The sequence below is a fragment of the Gordionus sp. m RMFG-2023 genome, chromosome 2 (assembly GCF_954871325.1).
Source record: "Gordionus sp. m RMFG-2023 chromosome 2, tfGorSpeb1-WG-v2, whole genome shotgun sequence".
NCBI lineage: Eukaryota > Metazoa > Nematomorpha > Gordioida > Chordodea > Parachordodidae > Gordionus > Gordionus sp. m RMFG-2023.
In genome coordinates this window covers 36,910,528-36,929,733 of record NC_088776.1, presented here as the reverse complement: position 1 = coordinate 36,929,733, position 19,206 = coordinate 36,910,528, and the positions used below count along the sequence as shown (strand labels likewise).

At 25.2% G+C, this 19,206-nt stretch overlaps 1 protein-coding gene across 2 annotated transcripts in view; it reads right to left on the bottom strand.

The window, feature by feature from the left end:
- Positions 1-5,718: 5,718 nt before the first annotated feature.
- Positions 5,719-19,206, bottom strand: part of LOC135924554 (uncharacterized) — a 53,959-nt gene continuing 40,471 nt past the window's right edge. Inside the window, exons 2-8 of one of the 2 annotated variants that reach the window (XM_065459618.1) lie at positions 13,439-13,465; positions 13,355-13,399; positions 13,232-13,315; positions 13,058-13,147; positions 7,808-7,885; positions 6,234-6,281; positions 5,719-5,983 (exon numbers count right to left, since the gene is read on the bottom strand). In XM_065459618.1, the coding sequence (XP_065315690.1) occupies positions 5,781-5,983; positions 6,234-6,281; positions 7,808-7,885; positions 13,058-13,147; positions 13,232-13,315; positions 13,355-13,399; positions 13,439-13,460 (570 nt within the window). In that variant the 5' untranslated portion in view covers positions 13,461-13,465 and the 3' untranslated portion in view covers positions 5,719-5,780. Of the gene's footprint in view, positions 5,984-6,233; positions 6,282-7,807; positions 7,886-13,057; positions 13,148-13,231; positions 13,316-13,354; positions 13,400-13,438; positions 13,565-19,206 lie in introns of those variants that run through there. The other variant, XM_065459617.1, reaches the window with a different exon arrangement.

Genomic DNA, 19,206 nt, shown 5'->3' with positions numbered 1-19,206 from the left:
TATAATTACTCAAAATGGCGTCTAGTTTCTATAAATAAAATCAAATATTTTTATTTTATATAAAAAATTCAATATAAAATTGATAAATTTAGATATATTTATAAAAATTTCCAAGGCCCGACTTGACCCGGCCCGAATTTTTTTTAAAATATTAGGCCCGAACCCGGTCCGAAATAAAGATGTAGATGCAAATTAAAACAATTACCGTAACACACTTAACATCCGTCTTCAAAATATTATTTGAGGATTTAAATTTTAGAATCTGTATTGCTATTTTACTAATTCTCTTATCCTAGAGAGGTACACCTTTACTGATATCTATAGAACTTATCAGGTCTATCGAAACTCTCCCTCGTTGCTTCTCAAAGATGCAAATCTGGATATCTAAATCACATCCTTATTCACGGTTAATCATATGTTAAATTCTAGCAGTTAAACTTGCTATGATATACACAAATTCGATTTAACATTGGAAAAATGAATCCTCCCAAATTACCTCTCAGGTAATTTCCCAAGGATTAAGATTTCTATCGATATTATTGTCATTAAAAAACTTTATTTTAGAAACATCATTCGAAAAATTTCCATTAAAAAAATTTACACAAAAATTTCTAAAAAAAACATTCAGTTAAAAAAAACATAAAGCAATTAAAATTTAATCTCTCTTTTTATGTCACTCCATATATAATCTGCCAAATTTATTGGCCTAATAAATGTGTCGATAAAATGATGGTCATCCCTGTAATTAGTGTTCATCGAGCCGACGTTATCTTGTTTAAAATCGAATTTATTTTTATTATCCACTCCTAACTCTTTCACATTTAGATAATTAAATGTATAGTCGCTATTTTTTAAAAGAGTGAAACTGTTTTCATTTTCATATAAATTTGATGATACAGGGGGCTGCCAGATATCATTGTTAAGGACTTTATCAGGAATTGGTAATAAATTGTAATAAGAGGGTCTGAAATCATAAGAATCATTATAAGGCTGGTTAAGAACAGGAACCTTTTGATTGTAATTAACGGCGAGATTGTATGGACTAGCGCGAAAATCAATAGATGCTTGTTTGCTTTCTAGTCCAGGTGCATTCAAAAATATTGAGTTATAAGGTGAATTAACATAAAGATTTATAGCGTTAGGATTAAATTCTGATTCAAAACGTTGGTCCCTTAAAAATAATTATTAGTTGATAATTCATTAAATATATACTTTATAAGATTCATCCTGCTATTAACACATTTAAGCTTTAACTCAAAGATCTTGCAATTTCAAAATAAACATATTTCAAAAAATTATAATAAAACATGTCAAGAAATTGCGTATTTGTAATCATAACATTTATAGTTACATGTGACATAGTTAATTAAATAATTACATAATTAATCTATCCTTAGTTTCTATGTTGTGTGAGACTTAGTTAAACATTTTGTTTTAAATGAAATAGTAATGTTCTCACAATCCATCAACAATATTAATAATTTCAAATTCAATAACAATAGCAATGACTCTTACTTACCAAGGAAAGGGGGAAGGGGGGAGGGTTCTTTTTTACATTAAAAAAAATATTGAGTGCTCGCAATAAACATATAGCTAAGTGGATTAAACACTTAAAAGAAAAGCATTCACATGAATAACAGATTCTAAAAATTAGTGAGCTTGCAGCTATGAAAAGTAAAATCAGCATGTCAGAGAGTATATTTTTTTTGTGAATTTTTGCCCCCACAAACAAACACAAATAAGATTGTAAAAGATACTGATTTCCGAAATATATACTAAATGCCCGAAATAGGTTATATTATGTTATGTGAATTTACCACTTATGTCCTTCAACCATTGAAGAATTTTCTTATTCATACCCATCGCCTGCACCATTCTCACCAACTTCGGTAGCAAGGCTCAACGTTTTTTCAAAGATTTAGGCAAACGGATCCGTGAAAAAACCGACCAGCCAAAGGAATCCCTCTTCTTACGCCAAAGACTTGCTACCGCCATCATTCGTTCCAACTATCTAAGCTTCATCTCTTCCATTGAATAACCTTCCATTTTCCAAGCTTCATTTTTTTTATCCCCTATCCTTTCCCGTAAATTATATTTCTACAATTTTTCACCTTTATTTATTTTACCTTTTTAAAAAATTAATTATTTGCTAATATATTTTGACATCATATCATATCAGTAAATATTCAAATAAAGTATCCCATGACCGGAAAAAAAAATCAGAGAATTGTATATTTCTTTTATGAAAATATTATAAATAAATATCACATTATAGCTTCTGTCGATGACAATGTTTTGCCCTATCTATTAAAATTTTACAGGCTTTCCTAATTTATTAATTTTATGTAAAAATTTATTAACGATTCATTCCAACTTTATTTTTAGCATGTTATATGAAATAATTTAAAATGAACTAAATTGCCAAATTTATAATTGAGACATAAATATCTCCATCTCCAAAGTCCAAACTCAACCACCTTAAAAATTTACCAATTTAATTCAAAACAAAAAATAATTACAATTTTCTCCGGGCAGACCTAACCAAAAAGTGACCTCCAGTAGTTATAAAAAAATAGTTGTTTTGCAATTATAAAATATCGATTACATTTCACTCATTTTATTAGTAAAATATTCTAATCTGCTCAAAACGTTAGTTATTTTATAAAAATAATATTTAAAAAAATTTATAAGTAAAAACAGAGCATAATATAAGGATTTTACTTAAAGAACGAAAATTTAAGCTTTATTACACAATAATTTTTTTTTAATTAACTACTTATCCTTCTTTCAGATAATAAGAATCTCAGGACTCACTATTTTTTAAAAAAAAATTGCTAGGTTTCTTAGAAGCTGATCGGATTGTGTAAAATACATATTATGCAATTTAGGGATATAAATTTCATTTTTTCGAATGCTATATAATATACTATTAAAATCAATAAAACAATTATTTTATGTTGTTAAACATAAGTAAACGAAACATTTCTAGCAATTTACCTTAGAGGTTTATTTGCACTCTGACATTTTGCCAGATCCTATTATTGTTGCACTTAGGCCAATGGGTTGTTAACTCTTTCCTCACTTCTTCATTCGGTAAATATTACGCTGATCCTCTTTTAATTTAACAAGTGGTCTAATTTTATTTCCATTTTGAATCAATGGTCATCTACAAAGTTTTTGAACAGGCGTAACGTACCCCGGGAGGAGGGTGCAAGGCAAACTTTTGGAGATTCAGGAGCCACAAGAGACTTTTAATTATTGTGGGGCCATAATATTTATCGAGAAGCCCAAGATTTTTTGTGAGTCTGTGATGATTATGTTAAAAAATACACCGCCTGAATGTTGTCACTTCCCTGAATTTAACAGAATCAGTGTGTCCATTTCTTTTTAACTATTTATCGGTTAAGAAGTTACTATTTGGAAGTAGATTTCTATGAAAGGTGACTACTATAAATTTCTATTTGCGCAAGCACTTGTAAATATGAAAATAAGTCAATATTTTGTGTTAGTAAAACCTCCTTAACAGATCAGGTGCGTACGCAGAGGGGGGGGGGAGGGGGGCAGGTGTTTACATTTTTTTATCATACTCACAGCAGAAATAAATGCGCTATGCTATGAATTATTTCTATATCAAATTTTTCTTGGTGTTATATTTATCTACCTTTAAAATTTCCCATAAAAATCATTTGAAACTTTTTCACTGCAAAACTAAAGCAAAATATTTCAAAAAAAATGACCTCGATTTGATTAAGACTATGAGAGTAGTTGAAAGCATTATATTGGAACGTAAAGAAATTAGGCAAATTTAGCTGAAGAATTTCAGAAATTATGTCATTGTTGAGTCAAAATCAGAACTCTAAGAATTTAATATTTGTCTACCTCGACTCCCAACACGGTCCCGTTGTTCCAATTTAATATAGGACCAGTCGAAAATTAAAAAATAAATCCCCTCACACTTGGATGCTTTTATAACTCATTATTGATTAATCAGGCAGCACTTACAAATCTGCAAATGTTATCCCCGAAGAATCCTTCCGAATCTATTTCAAATCTTGATAGAGAAAAAATTAAATATTTGGCAGATTTTTATTGTGAGGATGTTACATTCGTCCATGATGCATTTCTAATTAAAATAAAATTTTGACATACCATAAGTCAATTAAAATTTTTATACAGTTTAAGCAAATATACTAGGACATTAACCAGTCATTACAGGCGATAACTGATAACGTTTATATATTTCATATATGTAGGGATTAGCTCAGAGCTCAAAATTAGGATTATAAAGCAAACAGTAAAATTCCAATAATATAATTTTAAAGCATAAAAAAACGAAGTTGATGTAAAATAATGTATATTGTTTTTAAATATTTAACAAATAAAAAATTAAATATATAAATTTTCCATTATATTAACTTATCGCAGCAAGCAATGTCCACAAAGAAAAATATATATAATATTATAAATAAAAGACCATTAACATATAAATTAGTATATTACTACAGTATATAGAAATCGGAATCTATTAATTTAAAACAGTTTGAAAAGTGATAATTTTTATTATTCGATTTGAATTATTTGTAATCAATATTATATTAGCATCATTTGTAAATATTCTTTTATATTCGTAATTTTTATGAAATATTTTATTTTTTCGTTAATAAGTAAAAATATAAATAAATTTTTCTACTTGAAATTTTTTTTAAATTTAAATAATTTTATTTTTTTTATTTCTATATCTTCCTAAGTTATATTTTTTGATTTCACATTACAACATAATATTAAAAATCACACTAAAGTATAACAAGTTTTATTATATAAAGGTGTTTAATAGAATGAAACATCGCAAAGTAAAACATTAAATTATTGTATATAAATTAAATTAATCTTTTAAAATATTAATATTATTATGTATATTTTTTTGGGATAAGGTTATGAAATCATTGGGTTTTATTTCGCTTGTTATTTTCTGAAAATTTTGATATGCTAATGAGAATTAGTTTAGTTTTACTAGAATTCTTAGAGGTGTCAGTTTAAAATATCCACATTATTTTTTATAAACTTTAGAAAAAATTTCGAATATAGCATAATTATTCGATTCGAAAATTTGAATTGAATATGAATATTAGTATTATTCGATCCCATTCGCTTTTTTGTAGGCCTAATTCAAATAGAGGTAGAATAATCACTCTGTGAATTTAATTTTGCAGTGAATTCAACTACTATTAATTTATATAAATTTTTACATCGATTATTCATATAAATTAAAAAATAGACAAAATTTCTGCCGAAAGAAATAATAGGGTAGGTAGTAGGTTCTCTGCACATGTTGGAAAATCAAATCAGATTTTTCATTTTTAAAAATCGTCCTCATCAAATTGAGGTACATAGGACTACCGCCAAAATTGTCTCTTTTTCAAGAATAAAATATATTTGATGAAAAATAATTATTAGGCATACACAACAATAGTTATTAAAAACATACTTTCTATCAAATTATTAAAAAAGGTTATTTGTCACATAATTTTAAAAAGATCACTTACGAGATTTAATATATATAATTATTTCTAGGGGCTATTTCTCTACCGATAAAAAAATTAACTTAAAAATTTTTTTAAAAATATCTCCTTGGCAAATACATGTTAATTTTATAATTAACATTCTAAATAGTTTTTATAACGTTATATTTTAATGGTATACACTTTATTTAAACAGGTATACAATAAATATAAATAGATAGATAAATAAATAAATAATTTTGTATATAAAATGTTATTTAATCATATATTTCCACTGCCACTGAATTCTTGCACTGAAATCGAAATATCCGGAGTATCAAAATATCTAACTCGTGTTATGACGTCAAAATTTTTAAAAAATTCATCTTTTCTGATTAAGGTAGGTTGAGACGATAGATAGGTTACGTCTCCGACTTGATAGAGAGGGTAAAACAATATGTGGTTGTTTCGGTAATTCAAGTAAACTGTGTGTTTAATAATATAATTTTTAAAATAAGTCAAAATGGTTTTCAAAAAAGTAAAACTCTAAGTTATAAACTTTCTCTTATAGCCTAACCTGTAAAAATAAATACCAATTTTCCCCAACATTGCTAGATTGCATTAAAACATAATTTTAAAATGGTCAAGAGTGAACCATTATTACTGATCATTAAAAATTATTGTATCTTAAAAAGAGTTCTAGAAATTATAAATTGAATGTATCTATCATCTTACAAGGTAAGGGATTGTCGAAGGATGGTCTCGTTGAAAATGATGCCAGAGCTTAAAATGATATTATGGATAATATTTAGCATATGTTTATAAAATGCCTAACATTAAATATATATATATGTGTATTATGATTTTTAGAGGCTTCCTATGTTTTATGATTAAAACGCTTCCCACTTTCAAAAAATTTCTAGTCAACCGAGAAATATTAAAAGCGAGTAATATTCATTAAAATGTTCAGCAAACGATCCTAACCGATTTTTGAAAAACATATTCAGATTAGTTGAGGTTTTAAATTTTAGCTATAGTATAGAAATTCTATGATTTTTTAATCAAAATTAAGAATTGGCATCCCGCGCGAATTATTATTATAATTAAAACAAAAAAAAAATTAAATGGAGATTGCTGAAAAGGAATTCTAGGTTTATCTATAACCTTAAAATACAACATACAAAATGACTTTCGCAATTTCATTGATAATATCATCGAATGCAATAACTCTTCTTCATCAAGAAACCATTGAAAAATATTTTTAAAAAAATAGTCAACCCGATTTGTATTATATTAGCAATTCAGCAGAAAAATAGTCATGAAAGAAATCCGCTGTATAGCATAATCAAATAAGGCAATTAACATTGGTAAGGTGTTAAATATTATAAAAATAACCAATTAAAAATTTCCGATTAACACAAGAGTTGGAATTCTTGTATACAAATAAATATAAGTGAATGGGTAACGTTATCCAAAATGTATGAAAAGAAAGGATAGCGTAGAATATGACATAAGAACCTTACCCAGGAATAACCAAAATTTAAACATTCTTAACTTTTCAAAGGAATAATGTATTCCTTCACAAACTATTTTAGTTAAGGTAAAGTTACTTTAAAATTGTTTATCATAAGAAAATATAAATGTTAATAAAGGTATATTTATAATATAATAATTGCCTCGGTAAAGTGAGTTTTTTCATTTTCGAAATCTTTTAAAAGAGGGAAATATAATTTCTTAAAAAAATATATAATAGTAAAGATCAAAAATCATGCCCGAACCGCAAAGCCGAATTTATTTAAAAAAAGGGTCTTTAGTTCAGTCTTCGCATGTCGGTGGGTACTTGTAAATCAGACATTTATTTGACCACCTTAAGGCCGGTCTCTTTTCTATCTAAAACACTTACTGAATGCTATATATTTATCAAAAAGTAATCGTCATTAAATAGCATTATGGAAGTTTCGCAGTGCTTTAAAAATCGGTTGGGACGGTTTGATACCGGGCTTCGGATTCGTCTTTTACTTGGTATCGATTTCCGGTTTGGTCCCAGCTTTGATTTCGGTCTGGTTAATCTTCACTATTATTAAATTTAAGAAAAATATATAACAATCAAATTAAGAAATCATCTAGGTATTATTATTTACCAATTATAAATGTTTTTTAAAAAGAATTCAATAAGAATTCTATAATAATTAGGAGAGACAACAGTTTTCTTTTTATTTTAGTAATTATTTATATATTTGTTGTATCTAATAAAAATTCTGACATTAATAGGCTATTATAGTAATAAGCATGTCTTAAAAAAATAATACCTGGCTTAATATTTGTTTCGAGTAAATGAGGCAATTGAGGGCCATTGAACACAATTGGATCAAACCATTCATCCATAACTATTTATATTAACAAAATTGGGAAAAAGTTATAAAACATAGATATAATAAACTTTCGTTATTGTTTTAACTTTTACCGAAATTAATTAAATTTTTCCAGCAGTGCTGTAGCTATAACGATGGTGGGGAATCCTCCTCATGAAATTTTGCAATTTATAAATATGCAATATAAATGATGCAATGATAAAAGTACATTTTAAATAAAAAATGAGCCAATGACATAAATTAGCCATTTAAAACCATTTAATATATGACAGCTTCCCCCACATCCCACAAAATACGGCTCTTTAAACCCTTTTTATACTATTTTTTGTCATTCATTTATATTCCCTATTCGGCATAAAATTGCCACATTATGAAAAAATATTTCATGAAAATGTTTGGTGTACAAACACTTCTGATTAGCTCAGAAAAAATAATTACAAATTTTTAGCCGAATTTTATAATTAGATACCTTACTAAAATTATAATCAATTTTGGTCTAAATTTCGTAATCATGATTATAAAATTTAAAAAAAGGATAAAAATCTGAGGAAACCAGAATGATTATTAGTTAGTGCGTTTTTATATTTGTGTGTAAATATATGGGGAAAACCTAAAAATTAAAAAAAAATGATAGGTTTCTTTGATATTTAATTTATGAGTAGGTTTAGAATAAAAAATAATAGAAACCTTGTAAGGCACATATTACTGGCGTTATTAATCAAAATCTCTTCATTTTTATTTATACGCGTATATCTAAGTGTTAAATATTATTTCAAAAATTATTCTAAAAATATTGTGATTTGACCGATTGCCGAGCTCAAAACCGACCACTTATTAAATATTCGATCGACAAAATTTGCTAGTAATATCAATTGAAAAATGTTCCTTTTTGTTTTATAAATCTATAAATAAGTGTAAAACATTTTCCCAAAAAATATTTTAAATATCGTGATTTGTTGATCGATAACCGATTTGAAACCGATCTAATGAATAAATACTGAATTGTTGGCGTTATCCATGGAAAATTCTTAATTTTTGGTTCATACGTGTACATTTATGGATTAAACATTATTCTAAAATATATTTTAATATTATGAATTGACCGATTGCCGAACTCAAAACCGACTACTTATTGAATATTCGATTGACTAAAATTACTAGTAGTAAGAATTGAAAAATGATCATTTTTGTTTTATATATCTATAATTATACATTATTCCAAAATAATTTTAAAAAAATATCATTGTTTGACTGTTAACCAGTTGGTTATGAGTCGGGTAATATCATAATATTTTTTAGGATAATGTTTAACACGTTAAATGTACACGTATAATCCATAAAAAAGAATTTTCCATGCATAACGTCAGCCATGCAGTATTTAGTAATTGGATGGGTTTCAAATCGGTTATCGGTCAAATCCCGATATATTTTAAATATTTTTTGGGATATACATGTATCTATAGATATACAAAACAAAAATGAACATTTTTCAATTGATATTACTAGCAAATTTGATCAATCGAATATTTAGAAGTGCTCGGTTTAGAGCTCTGAATTTGGTCAAATCAAAATATTTTTAGAATATTTTTTGGAATATTACTTAAAACGTAAATATATATACACGTATCAAATAAAAATAAAGAAATTTTGATCAACGCCAGCAATATGACCCTTGCAAGTTTTCTATATTTTACGATTCTAAACCTACTCATAAATTAAATAGCAAAGAAACCTATCTTTTTTTTAAATTTTAGGTTTTCCACATGTATTTACACCCATAAAAAAAGTGCTAATCAAAAATCATTTTGGTTTCCTAAGATGATATTTTCATATTTATGCAATTAAATTTGTTAAATTTTAAAATCTAAAAATAAAATTTAAGTAAATATATTTTTTTACCATTAATATTAAGTAAAAATAGAAATGAATTATTTATATTTAATCTCAATTTTTTATTTAATAAAAAATTTATTTATGTATATTAGAAAAATTTCTGAAAATTATTTTTAAAAAAAGATTATATAATAAAATTTTGATTCATTATGATTAATTGCTTCTTAGAAATTCATTTTAGCAATGCAGTATTTAGTCATAACCTATATATCTATTGTAATTGACAATATAATATGATTCAAATATTACATTTAAATAAATAAAAACATTTTAGTTATCATATCAGGATAATTATTTTGGCCTGATAGTGATAATAAGATCCAATTAATGTTATATATTTAAATATAGAATTAGATAAATTTTGAGTAAATTTATTATTATTTTATTAGGTATAACTACTACAAATTTTTAAGACATTATAAAAAATATTAAATAGCTGATAATAAACAAAAAATATTTAAGAAGAGGAAATAAAATGGTTTAATATCTAAATTCATGAAGTAAAACTTTTTATGGTTTATCTGTTAAAAAGGTGTTAAAAAATTAATGCTGAGATTTTACCTCATCTCTATTCAAGAAGCAGCTTCTAATAAAACAGTAGAATAAATAAAAAACAATGTTAAAATAATAATAAAGATGTACGTATTATATGTAAACAGGACTATAAAATTTTCATAATTTTGAAGATTGGTTTCAATGCAGAGTATATAAAGATTGGGCACATGAGTCCCATGCCAAAAAGCTATTTTATTTGTTATAATTGTAAATAGAATATTATATAAATAAAGCATATATGAGAAGATAATTTTTTTGTGTCTCATAGGAAGCCTAATAAATCACTTGATTCAACTAGCCCCATCAATGATCTGACTAACAATGGGTTGGAGATAAATAATTAATAACAGTGTATATTTATAAATAAACGTTTAAGAAGATTCCAAATAAAACGTTTTGATTCTATATCTCGATCCTCCAAGTTGGGATTCGGAATCTCAACAAATTCTATATCCTAGAGTTCATTTATTGTTTAAATTCTACATGATTGCTTTAACAGAGTTAGCTTTAAACCCTTGGAAATTGGTCAAATTTAAGAACCGGAGGCCAGAGCTCACTTTTCAAAATTAATTATAGGAACCAACTGGCCCACTTTTTTAAAATATTAACCGGAGCGATAACCATTTGTAATCGGAGTTCCAAACTCTGAAAAAATATACATATTTACTTTTCATAAAAATTTGGGGTTAAATAAATTATTATTGGACTCTAAAAATAAGTTTTCAACATTGGTGTCTACTCGTTTTTCTCCAAAAATAAACCTTTCTCGACTATTAGCTTAATGTAAGTGCTACTATATATCTAATAAAGAGTCATTTTAAATTATGAAAATATATAAAGATAATGAGTTTGGTCTATTTCCAATTTTGACTTTAGAAGGCAAATTTAAAAAGAAATAAAAATTATAGCAAAGTATGTTAAATTATTTAAAAATTTAACTTATTTTGAGGTCTGATCTGATCCAAGAAAAAAAAATTAATGTTTGTCCAACATTAAATATTGATAAAAAAATTCAAGGATCAAATTCCAATCCAACATTTTATTTTAGAAATTCAACCTAGTCCAATTCATTATTGACCTATTGAAAGAGTATGATTCAATTAAATCATAAAACTTTTAAGTGCTAAAGGATAATAAACAATTAATTATGAAAATTGTTGTGATTGCATTATTTTGATTTGCACTTATTTAAAATCTTGTGTATATAAATTTGAATATTTATGGAAAATAGTTTTTTTTTATATATATAAAATTGAATATTTAGAGTTCATATAAAATTTGAATATGTATATTGTTAATAATACGAGTATTATATTATAGAAAGAAAATATATTTGGTTTATTATAAAAATCTTCTGGTTTATATAAATTTTTGAATAATGATTTAAAGTTATTTATAATCAGACGACATTTATTATGTTATAATCGGATGATGTTAATTTTATACAAACACAATTTTTATAATCTGATGGACTTTAATTTTTTTTTTACTTTTACTTAATTTTTTCACATATAATTTTTAATTTTTTACTTTTTCTTAAATTAATTTTATTTTTCCCTTTATATTAATTTATATAACTTATAATTAATTATTAATATTTAATAAAGTTCAAAACTATAATTTTAGTATTTAATTATATTTAGGTTTCAAATCTCCCAAACCAAATTTGCCCAACTGTGACAAAAATAATATTCAAAAAAACATTAGGAAAAAAATATAACTAAAATTTGAGATCCAAACACATTTTAAAATCTAACTCTGAATCTGACCAAGTCTGAGAAAATGTCTAAGTTTGATTGGACTTTGGACCAATCTGTTTAGGGCTTTAACTGAAAAATAGGTGTCTATCTAATTTTTATGGCATATGGGTGTTAATTCTTGATTAGATTTAGAAAAATTAATTAGTTCTTTTTCATATGAATTAATAAAAAATATGAAAATTTGAGAGATAAATTATTAGCAAAACAGTGTAGTAAATGCTTAAATATATAGACCCATATTAAGTTCTATTGAGTAGAGCAAAAAGAGATAGCTAAGACCAACTTAAAGAATTATGGCATAAGCAATACTCCATTATTTAGAACATATTGAAGGCTGCTACTGAATCTACTGGTTTTATTGATAATAATGATAAAACCATTGATGAGTTTGAAATTTTACTTTTAGGAGAAAAAATTAAAATCAGATAAAATGGAGGAACCACCAATTCCTATTACATCTCTATTTGAAAAATTCTCACAGGTTAAGAGAATATCAATGCAATTATTTTAAAATTGTGGAAAAAAAATTCTTCAATACACTATATATCCTATCAAGAATCGACATGGGTTTGCCAGCTAGTGATGCAACATCCATTTGTTCTAATTTTTAAAAAAATCAATATAAAAAAATTTTACCTAAATTTTTATAGCTAAAATATTGAGTTCGTTATTTTTAAAAATCAACTCTAATCAAGTTATTTACCAATACTACTCAGTACTAGCATTAGCACAGACTAATCCAAGGCTAAACAGATTGTTCAAAAATTTATACTAGCTGGGTTTAAGTTTTAAAAAAGTTTTCAAAGTTAATAATTAGGCAAATTTAGGTCATCTTTCATAAAAATTATTTTGGCCCAGGTTGGGTCAAAAACCCTGGTATAAAATTTCCATAGGAATGGTTATAGCAACCTAACCAAAACACCCCTGTCTATTAATATTGTTTAATGAGAATTAAAAATAAATAAAAAATTTATTATACTTGCAGGAGATAAAAAGTAAGCATTATGTGGTTGATAAGATAAGCCAGTGTTATATGTTTTATATTTGGATATTTTGGGTACATATAATGCTGGTTAATAAAAAAAATATCAAATTTTACTATAGATATTGTTAATAATATTTATTAAAATTTTTAATGTTAGCAAAACTTAACCTTCATTTAGATATTTTCTTCTTTGGTATTTTCTGAAGGTTATATTTAAAAAATTTTGAGAGGTCGAATAGGATTGATTTGTCACTATAATAAGAATTATTTAAATTATCAAATTATATTTACAGTTAGGTGGAATTCCACTTCCTGAACCAGCCCAAAAATCAACATCTATATTAAATTATTATAATAGATTTTTAACTTTACAACTTTGTGATTTGACTTGTAGCATTAATATATAAACAATAAATAGTTTAAAAAACAAGCATTTATTATTAACCATTCAATCATAACATCGATTTGAATTTGAATAATCGTAAACATATGTTTTTGGTTTTTGACAACGTTTTTGCTATAGAAACCAAATTTTAATTTTTAATATAAATTAATCAGCATTTAAGATTAGAAAATATTGGATTTTCATCGCTAAATTAACTAAAAATAAGTACCATTACACAATAATATATATTTTGTAATTTGTATATATTTATAAAAAAAATATCATTTTAAATGTTTATTGCCAATCATGATAACTTAAAATTATCATATCTAGATTTTTGAATATATTAAGAAGAATAAATATAATATAATAATATGTATACTAATACGTTAGTCTGTCGTGGTTTTTATAGTTATCTAATGGCAACGAAAGTTAATAAAATAAAATTACACGGATATTTTAATCTAAATGGCCTCAAATGTTGGTGATATAACCTTAAATCTAGCCCTTAAATAATGGTGATTTAGCGAATAAAAGAAAACTGATTGACTTACCCACTGTTAAATTTGATAAACTTGATGGAGAGAGTTCAATATATTATTATATTTCTACTCGGGAAGTCAGTTTTCTAAAATATCTATCTTCAACTCAATTTCAATAAAGAGATATCTTTATAAATTCTTTTGGCAATAGAAATGAATTAGTTGATCGTGGATGTTATCCAAATTCTATTATAACGTTATCTATTAAGAAAACCAAGTCAATGTGTTAATAAATATTTAAACCACTTTGAGAACTTTTGGGTCTAGATTTGACCTTATTAGAATTTGAAGAACAACGGAACTATAACTAAATATAAAATTATAACAATTGACAAGCGTTGTTGTTAATGGAGATTGACTTTTTAAATTTGTTTAACTTAAATTGCTTTTATTTTAAACATGTTAGCCTTTAACCATGTATTTCGTTATTGTTTTTTTATAATACATATATATATATATATATATACCTTATTTTATATTTATTTTGAGTATCATTTTTAGTTTTAGATAAATTTATAATAAATAAAACATTTTTTCTTGTCCATACAACACCACCTTTATTGATATATAAAAGTTGTCAATATCTTAAAAATATTTAGGAGCGTTTATGTCATCAATTTATAGCTGGCAAAGGGATTTTTTTGCTCTAAATTATGACGTCTAGATAGGGATAATAATGCATTGACTTTCCCATTTATTTTTGATCTAGGGATTGCTTATGTCTGAACATGCAGGTAAATAAATGGCGTATAAAAATATGTCCGTTGTCAATAAGGTAAATAACAATAATAAATAAAATGATAATAATAATTATTATAAACATCCATTTAAATCGAATACTTTTGATAAAGACCACAATAAAGCAAAATAAAATGATATGATTGATAAAGGGTATAATAAAGCCCAATAAGTATAAGATGTAACGAATTAAAAATATTTTATTTTCCGTATTTAATTCATTATAATTAATAAGTAATTTCACATAGGTGTAGCCAGGATTTTCCTGGAGGGGGGGGGGTTAAAAAATTACTGGAAGCTTCGCTTCCAGACCCCACTTTGGGCGGTTCTTCGGCCCGCTTTTGCCCGGCCTTCGGCCGGGTTACTTTAGTCTATATATAGTCATAAAATATTTTTACAAGATAGGAGGTTAATTTTAATAAAAAAAGCCTGCAACAAATATGAAATATATTTTTATTAGTTTATATAAAATATAACAAATTACTTGTATATAAATTAATATAAAAGCATGGTAATCATTTATTATTATTCTATTTTTAACACAGAATTTGACTGCAAGCTGATAATCGAAAAAATAAAATAATATTCATTTAAGAATAATTTAGATAGTGTTGATATGACCGATTAATACTAACCTTTAAATTGTTTTTTTATGTTGATATAAATTGATTTTTTTATAAATTGTGTAGATTGATTTTTTTTATATATTAATATGAAAATTGTTATATAAGCCTGATTTTTTAGTTTGATAAAATGATGTAAAATTTCAAAATTAATTAAATAAAATTATTTAAAATAAAATAAATAATCTCGCAACAATCATTTATTTCTAGAAAACTTTATGGTGGCAGTTCCGCTACATATTCGAGGAAATCATAAATAAATAAATAAATATTAAACAGATTCCCAATAATATGTTAATATAAATATTGAATTTCCAATATACTCAGGCAATGGCGATCTTTTTTTGAGTAGATTCGAAGACATCTTCAAGGACACTCAGATCTCGGACATTGAAAAAGCAGGTTCCTTTACGAGAAAACTACCAAATGAGGTATATATCAAATTAAACGAACTAAATAAATTTGGGCTATAATGACTTACAAAATATTCTAAAACCCACAGACAATATGATTTTAGCTACTAGAACATAGACAACTAGATAAAAAAAAGTTCTGGAATGTAATATTTATATCATTCTAAAAACACGTAAGAAATGATTTATTTAAAAAAATGAAGAATAATTAAAAAAATTTAATGATGAATCTCTAAATTATGAATAAACCTATATGGGACAATAATAATAAAACAAAGTCCATTGACAAGTTAAAGATTATTTAAAATTTCATGATAATAAGAATACTCAGCTTAATAGGTAATTTACCAGATGAATTATATTTAGTCATGTAAGCAGTGTTTCTAAGAGAGTTAAATTCAAGTTATGATAAAACATTATCTATATTATAATTTTCCGATGTCCTCACTACGTCATCGTGACGTCATGTCATCGCTACGTCATGTCATCGGTACGTATTTATTTTTATTTTTTTTATTTTTATTTTTTTTATTTGTTGATTTTATTTATAAATTTTATACAAACAGATGATCCTATAACTTAAGTTTTCTATGCAACTGTAGGAGGCCTGTCAAAGTAAACGTTATTTACAAAATTTACAAATTATTAATATTTTATATAGAAATTCAATTTAACTTGTACGTCAGATATTTTTTCTCCATAACTTTATTTTTGGAGTTATCTCCAATAATACAAGGTAATATTTTTTATTTCTTATAATAATATTAGGGCAGACCTTATTTTGTCATGATTCTCTAATAAGTGGTTTGCCCAGGCTTTCTCAGTTTTCCTTATTACGAATTCACATGTTTTTTTTGCATATATAACTAGGAGTTAACTCGGTATATTAAAAAAAATCAAAATACTGTCTGGCCTAGGGGCCGGGCCTGCAGGTCTCTGAAAAACATACCAAAAAGTACAACATGTGAAAGTAGATTGAAAGGTTTGGATCTTTATATTCATAGGCATTTGACGACAAGCAAGGATGAGATAATTGAAAAATTAGCTCAATCCCAATGAAGGATTTTACATTAATATATAACATACAAAATACAATTATTCCTAAGAAACCTTTTGTGTAAAGGCTCAAAAAATTCAAATTTCTATTTTGAGTCATTTAAGTGATTCTTTACATATAATTTTTTCTTAATTCACATTAATTTGAAATTGTGTATTAGGAATAGTTATTAGTCCTAATAAATTCATGCTTGATATTTTAAAAAAAACAATAATATTTCTTAAAAAAATTTATTATCCCCCCCCCCCCCCCAGACCAAATTCCTGTCTACGCGCCTTGAATTTTCTCTTAATTTTATCAAATACACAAAATAATAATTATTCCTCATTATTTTTTAAAAAAATTAGCCTAAATTTATATGACAATTCTTAAAAAATATATAAATAATTTGCATATAAGTTTCATTAGTGTTTAATGGCATTTTTGTAATTTAAATAGATAGCATTTTTTTTTACTTAACATAAAAATATATATCCTTTATCAAATTCTTTGACAAATAATTTCGCAAATGCAAAACATATATTAAATTTATCTGAAAAACAACAAAAACCCAATATAATAAACAACAATTTATTTTTTAGATATAATTTTAATTGATCATATTACCAAAAAGTATAAGAGTCGGTTATTTTTATTTTATTTGATTCTCTAATAAGTGGTTTGCCCAGGCCTTCCTAGTTTCCCTTAATACGGAATTCACATCGTTTATTTTACATCTTAGACTAATTGGTAAATCAGTAATTTCCCCTTCATGTGATGATAAATCAATTAAAAATGTAACTATCTCCGAGGTGGGAAAAAATTTTCAAAATTATATTGGATACGATTGGGCTTGGAACCTCAAAAATAATATTAGCTTGCACCTGACTTGGGAATATCTTTTACAAATGATTAAGGGTTGAGCTGGGATTGATAAACATTTTTATAATTAAAAGATCTTGGATGCTTCCTAATATTGTGAGCTTGGACCTGGCATGACTATCGTAAAAGAATGAATAAAAATCTCATTCCCCGTCATTTTTGACGGGCTTTCTACTAGTATACATTAGTGTTTATGTAATTATAAATCGGCTACAGAAATAAAAGAAAATTGTTCTAATAAAAATTTTAATAAATCTAACAATGAGAATTATTATAAAAATAGAAAATTAGATAAAGAAACACATTATTATATAAGAAATTATCATTATAATTGTAAATCTTTAAAAAATTGAAAAATATTGAATTAAAACCCAATATTCAAAAGGAAAGAGATTCTTATAAACTAAAAGAAATAAATTATATAATAAAATTTGAAACATTTGTGATTATAGAAAATAAGGAAATAAACTTTAAATAAAATAAGGAAATAAACTTTAAAGAAAATACGGAAATAATCATTAAAGAAAATAATGAAATAAAAAAACTCTTACTAAATGCGATAAAAAAAATTGAAACTTATAAATTTGAAGACAATTAAAAGTATCACTAAGAGAAGTCATATAAAAACTAAACGTCTTCATTCTAAAATAATACTCAAGGATGTGATGTAGAGATCTTTTTCTAAAAATTTAAGGCTCAAAAAATTATTTTTTACTAAAAACAATCTTATGAATAATTATTATTTCAAAATACTTTTTAAATTAAAAAATAAGGGCATAAAGTTTAAATTTCTGAAGAGAGAGATGGATGTACAGACGTACATATCATCTTATCATCTTTTATTAAAAAATATATATAAAAAATAAAAAAAAACGCTAAAAATATTATCTAACAATCTTGTTGATTTACCATCCTTATATTATTCTAACATCCAAATTTGATCGATTCTCTAATTATTCATATATTCCGAAATCCTATTTAATAATGATAATTTTACAATTGGTGATGATAATAATTTTGTAAAATTGACAATGATAATGACGGAGCTCGACGAGCCAGCGTACTCAGAACGATATTAACAAACCAACGTGATAGAATCAAAACGACTACAATGACTTATGAACGACTTGAACAATCATATGCACAACCAAAATAAATATCATTTTCCAAGACGAAACTATGACAGACTGCTCGATAAGATTCACATGCAAGAAAAACCTGAGTGGAGATCATTTTTTTAAAGGGTGGAATGTTAATATGACCGATTAATACTAACCCTAAAAATTTTTTTTTTTATGTTGATATAAATTGATTTTTTTATAAATTGTGTAGGTTGATATTTTTTTATATATTAATATGAAAATTGTTATATAAGCCTGATTTTTTAGTTTGATAAAATGATGTAAAATTTCAAAATAAATTAAATAAAATAAATTATTAATTTAAAATAAAATAAATAATCTCGTAACAATCATTTATATTAGAAAGCTTTAGATAGACTTAATTTTTAAATTATAAAATTAA